We start from the raw sequence: 6,000 nt of genomic DNA on the forward strand, positions 1-6,000 counted from the left end.
CAGATTACAGAGCAACATTCTACAGAAGACGCCAGAAGCATGTTTTCAGCCTTGATTTCTTACTTTACAAGTGTTTATTGCTCACAGTGAAGTTATAGCACAGAGAGAAACCCTACTATTGCTCATAAAATCATAGTACTGAAAACAGGTTGATAAATTATAGTTCTCTCTTTTTTTTTTTTTTTTTTTTCCGGTTTATATTGTCTGCAATAATGACGCCACTAGGTGTCAGTAACGATCCAACATCGCAGTGCCACTTGCCAACTCTGGTCTAATTACCTAATTTTTGTGTCTTTGATTTTTCTGATTCATAATCTCTGCATCTTACCTCCCTTTTTGTACGGAGAATACACTATTGGAAATAGTATTATGTCTTTGTGTTACCGTATTATTTTATGTAACATTTATAGCAGTTTTCTGTGAGCAGTTTCCCTATTGTATGTAGGGACCATGAATAGTAATGAAAAGCATTTGGGCTTTTGAGTCTAGCAGATTTATTCTACTACTTATTAACTAATTATTAACAATCATATATTATTTTCTTGTGAATATAATTTTGTCATCTATACAATTAAAAAGTAAAAGTCAAAAATTGTATGGGTTAAATGAAACACTCTGTTAAAGTGCCTAGCATAAGAAAAAAACCAATGAATGTTAAATTTACCCTTTCACCTAACTACTCTCTATTTATGAGAGGAAGAAACTTAATACCTAGATTAAAAATTGTATGGGGCTCCTGGGTGGCTCAGTTGGTTGAACGTCCGACTTCAGCTCAGGTCGTGATCTCACAATCCATGAGTTCGAGTCCCGTGTCAGGCTCTGTGCTGACAGCTCAGAGCCTGGAGCCTGCTTCAGATTCTGTGTCTCCCTCTCTCTCTGCCCCTCCCCTGCTCATGCCCTGTCTCTCTCTGTCTCAAAATTAAATAAAAACATTAAAAAATTTAAAAAAAAATTGTAATTAGCTTGGTTATGAATAGGAGATCCTTTTTTTCATCTTTCCTGTATGATAGTAAATAGCTTATTACCTTTTGATTCTCCTACTATCTCTCTGGATTTAAAAAGAGGTAAAAACCTATTTTGCAAATTAGGTAGCAGTTAATATTGGAGACTAGTCTGTGCCTATAGCTGTTAATTTATTAGCCAAACTTATTTTTATGTAAATTTAACTGTGAAGGATAGATATTCTGCATTTATATCTCTTCATTTTGCTTCCAGAATTCTGAAATTTCCTAGCATGATAAACAAGAAAGCCTCTGGTTCATTTTAATGAACAATTTAATCTTATTATTTTAAGGTTGAAAAATTTTGAGTAAAATATTAAATGACATATTTTGTGCCATGATTCCATTCTCTTTTGGAAGGATTCTCGATAATTACATATGTATTACAGCCCAAAGACAAGAACTCCTGAGTAGACTATGAAGTATTTTTTAAAACCATCAAAGAATATATAGAAACCATTGCAGAGGTATCAGTTGTTTTCTAGCTCTGAAACTTTCAAATGAGATATTTATAAAAAGAAATTTTTCCGCATGACTAATGAAATGTACTTATTTTATCACTTTATCTGTATTGAAAAGTTAATGCTTCCAAACTTTTAATATAAGACTTTTATAAACTATGCATATGGGTATTCCCATGAAAGATGGAGGAATGAACACATATTTAGTTTCTTCCCCTTCTCAAATCTCACTAACAGAAAGGGGACTTTTGTTTAAAGACATTAACCCACAAGGGCAAAAAACTGGAAGTGACAAAGATGTCAACCAAATTTTGAAAGCCGGATGCCTGATGCATGTTGAATGACTTAACAGACCTGAGAAAGGTGAATTCTGAACTAGCACTGAGGACAGCTGGAAAGCATCCCAATTTACATTTCAGATCCCCTCAAAGGCTTATTGATGGAAAGTGGAACTAAGGATGAGGTGAGGCTGAAAAGAGAAAACAGTTATATTTTCTTGCCCCCACAAAAGACTGAAGGTTCATTCTTGCAGAGAGTCAAACAATATCTTGACTGGGGAACACCAAGCACAACTCTGTGTGGCAGAGCTGATCTGAAAATGAGGAGTGATACCAAATATTGTAATCCTCGTCTTCCTTCTCCTACTTCTCCCAGAAGACACCGGCAGTAGGCAGGATATAAAAAGTCATCTTTGAGGAGTAAGACCAGCCAGAGAAAGACCTGCAAGTATTAACATCAAAGATTTCCAAGAAAATGGCTTAGCTAGCTACACTAGAATAAAGACCACATTTGACAAGCCTCACACACATATTGAAACTTCAGTCAGCTTTATAGTGTTCACTCATACTTATGAGAAGGTGACAAAGGATCACCAGGCATTTGAGGACCTAAACATTATAAGTTATGGAACATTAACAAACAAAAAACAGATCGGTGGAAGTAGAATTTAATTTTTTTTAAAGATTTATTTGTTTTTGAGAGAAAACAAATAAGAGAGAGAGAGAGAGCAGAGCACAAGTAGGGTAAGGGCAGAGAGAGAGGGAGACACAGAATCCAAAGCAGTCTCCAGACTCTGAGCTGTGAGCACAGAGCCCTACGTCAGGCTAGAACTCACGGACTGAGAGATCATGACCTGAGCCGAAGTCAGACACCTAACCAACTGAGCCACCCAGGTGCCCCAGGAGAACATTTCAAAAAACTATTAGACTATCCTTAAAGGGATAAGAAAAGGTATTACTTTTTATTTAGGGAAAACATTTCAAAAAACGTATTAGAGTATCCTCAAAGGGATAAGGAAAGGTATTACTTTCATGACTATGACCAGGATACTACTTGAAAAGGACCAAAGGAAAAAAAAAAAACAAGTTTTTGGAAAATATTAGAAGAAATTGAAAAGTCAATAAAAAGAAGATAAAATAGAAGCGTTCTCTCAGAAAGTGGAGCAAAAAGATAAAAAATATCGGAAAGAAAAAAAAAGGCTCCATATCCAAATAATAGGAGTTTTAGAATGAACAAAGGGAGAAGAAAGAGGGAGAAAAATCATCAAATAAATCACCAAACAGTGTTTTCTAGAACTAAATGATGAGTTTTTTGTTCAAAGGCCTCTTGAGAGCCCAATGCAGTGGATGAAAATATTCCCACACCAAGGCTCATCATTACTTAATTTCGACACTGAAGACAATGGAAGATCCTACCAGCTTCCTGGGAAGAAAATAAGAAGTTTCATGTAAAGGATAAGGAAGCAGAAATAGCATCAGACTTGTAAACATCAGTATTTGGAAGCTGTGAAATATTGGGCAATGCCTGGAAAAGTCCAAGGGGAAAATAAGAGAACTATATGCTCAGGCAGTATCATTGTATTGTGATTGTAGCATTAAGACATATTCAGCCATGCACAGTCTCAAGAATGTACCTCTGTACTTCTTACTGAGGCGGCCATTGAGAGATATACTCTTAAAAAACAAGGGAATAAACCAAGATGAGAAAATAAGAGACCACAAAACAGGAATAAGAGTATGTGGGATGGATCCTCAGGATGATAATGAAAGATAATGAAATCCTAGAATGATAATGAAAGATCTCATATCAAGATAACTGGGCAAGCACAGAGAACAACTTGTCCAGATTAGAGTTTTGGAAGACTCTAAGATTTCTTCAAGAAAGTGAAATTCATAGGCTATGTAATTCAAAATAATTTCATAATACGAATGAAATTCATAGGCTATGTAATGGTGTTTCATTACTCCACACTTAAACAGTGTGGGAGTAGTGGGATTGAATTTATGTTAAGTACTTTAAAAAATTAAGCAGATAGGCAGGGTTGGAGAATGAGGAACAATTATTAAAATGGAGAAAACAAAATGTAAAAGAAAGAAAGAGTAACAGGGAAGGGGGTACAACCTGTCTCAGTTGTTAATAACGTTTACCTAGTCATACTGATGACTATATTAATATGGTAGAAAAATGGGAGTAATGGAAGTATAATGAGGGTTGCAGAGGAGCAGGGTAGAGAAGTATGTGAGAACTGAAGCCTCATATTACATTGAAGGAACTGATATTTCAAGAAGAAGAATAAAAGTATATTTAGAGATACAGAGCTAAATCTCCTAACAGGGAGTTAGAAGCAGTTACTTGTGAAGAGAGAAAGAAGAGATGAGGCAAGGGACTCCTAGTTTTCATACAAGCCTTAGAGAACTAGTTGACTCTTAACCATGTGTATGTACAATGACAAAAACAAAAACTACAGTATGTTTGTGCTTTTAAAAAAACTGGTGTATGCATACGTTTCTACAGTGTTTTTATAGATTTATTTTGGATTACTTTAGAAAATGGATCTTGCCTGTGGAGACTGATAATTTTTTATTTGGTTTTTATTATCAGATCAGATCCAGGCTGTGAAGACCTGAAAAGATAGTATTTGGAAACTTCAACAATTTTCAATTCAAGGAATGTATCTTAAGGCAAACCGAATACTTCAAATTTTTAAAAGATGTTTGTGCATCTAAGAATACTTTATAATCTTCCGCTTGCATTTATGGACTCTGAATGAGCTTTTTAAGAACATAGGACTGCAGGTATGCTATTCTGACCATTAATTATATTAAAATTGAATCTTTCCCCAGAAGGGCTCTTTCCACAGAATTACCAACTTCTTGGTAAAGGTCTACATTTGATTGTAATTAGAATGTTTAAAGTCAGAGTTATAAGCCATCTCAATATCTCATCATGATTTATAATATCTTTAATGCATTTTATTTTTTAAATTGTCTTCTAAAAATTTAGTTTACGATATGACTTTGTAGTACGATTGTGCTTGGAAGAACTTTATTTATAAGGGACCATGGGTAATTAATATATACATAACATTTTTACTATATGTCACTGTCAATAAAACATTATATGCAATATACCAACTAGTGTGCTTTGTTTATGCTGAAAAGATTAATGCTGTGTTAACTTAATATTTAGTGTTTTAATGTCAAGCATTTGTAAATTATCTGAGACCAAGTGAAGCTGAATTTATCCATCCAGTGAATATGTATTGAACCTCTCTGCACCTACTCTAGTTTGTCATTGTCCTAGGCAAAGGTGATACAAGGTAAATAAGGTATATTCTTTATCTTTAGAGAACTTAAAATTTAATGAGGGAGAATTTGAGGACCTTTTCATACATAGTATCTAACTTTATTTCATTGGCTAAATGAATATATTGCATTTTAATATTAAGAGGTATAAAAATGAATTAGTGCAATTCTTCAATAATTATTTTAGTGGACTTCTTGTTTCTTTCTTTAAAATGCCTCCAGTTGCCAGAGCACTTTGTTAAAGTAGATTGTGACTCACCAAACAATGTTTTTCCTGAGCATAAGCTGCTAAAAATGTTTAGAATTTTAGACACATGCCAGGCATCTACTCTATGCAAATTTTGTTAGTTCTCAAAACTTAAAGACCACTTATAATTGTGAACTCTAAATAGAAGCTTTCATTTTAAATTAACCTCTAGAAAATAGTATATAGAGCAATGATGTCAATCCTGAAAAATACTGCATATAAAGAAAAACTGCAGTATATAACGTGTAACATCTTAAACATCCTTAGGTGTAAAAATGATAAAAATAGGAGGCAAAAGGTAAGTAAATACAGGTGTGTTATAGTAACTATGATTGTGGTATGTTTCATAGAAATTTGAATAAAGTAATTTTAAAGCCACAGTAAACATTCTGTAATCCAGTTTCTTTTAGCCCAGAAATACTAGTGGTTTGGATTTGGAAAATTGAAAGTTATCCAAAATATTCTAATACTCCCATCATTTTAGCTTGCCAGCCTCTCATAAATTGTTTTGATGAGGATACAAAGTGAGATTCTGAGTAATGTAGAGTTGCCTGAAATGTAAAAAGAAGATGATGAAAACACCGAATGTAGTTTAACAAAATACTTACTACATGCTGTGTTTAGGAGAATAGGAGAATGGAGAAGGGGTATGTCAGAATTCAAATCCTCATTCACCATAACATAATAATAGCAATAATAATAGCTAT

At 33.9% G+C, this 6,000-nt stretch overlaps 1 protein-coding gene across 1 annotated transcript in view; it reads left to right on the forward strand.

The window, feature by feature from the left end:
* Nucleotides 1-4,871, forward strand: part of ARL6 (ADP ribosylation factor like GTPase 6) — a 39,785-nt gene extending 34,914 nt beyond the window's left edge. The window contains exon 8 of the mRNA XM_019448116.2: nucleotides 4,343-4,871. Within this exon, the coding sequence (XP_019303661.1) occupies nucleotides 4,343-4,368 (26 nt within the window). The 3' untranslated portion in view covers nucleotides 4,369-4,871. The remainder of the gene's footprint in view (nucleotides 1-4,342) is intronic.
* Nucleotides 4,872-6,000: the final 1,129 nt, after the last annotated feature.

The sequence above is a fragment of the Panthera pardus genome, unplaced genomic scaffold (assembly GCF_024362965.1).
Source record: "Panthera pardus isolate Hobbes unplaced genomic scaffold, ASM2436296v1 HiC_scaffold_16, whole genome shotgun sequence".
NCBI lineage: Eukaryota > Metazoa > Chordata > Mammalia > Carnivora > Felidae > Panthera > Panthera pardus.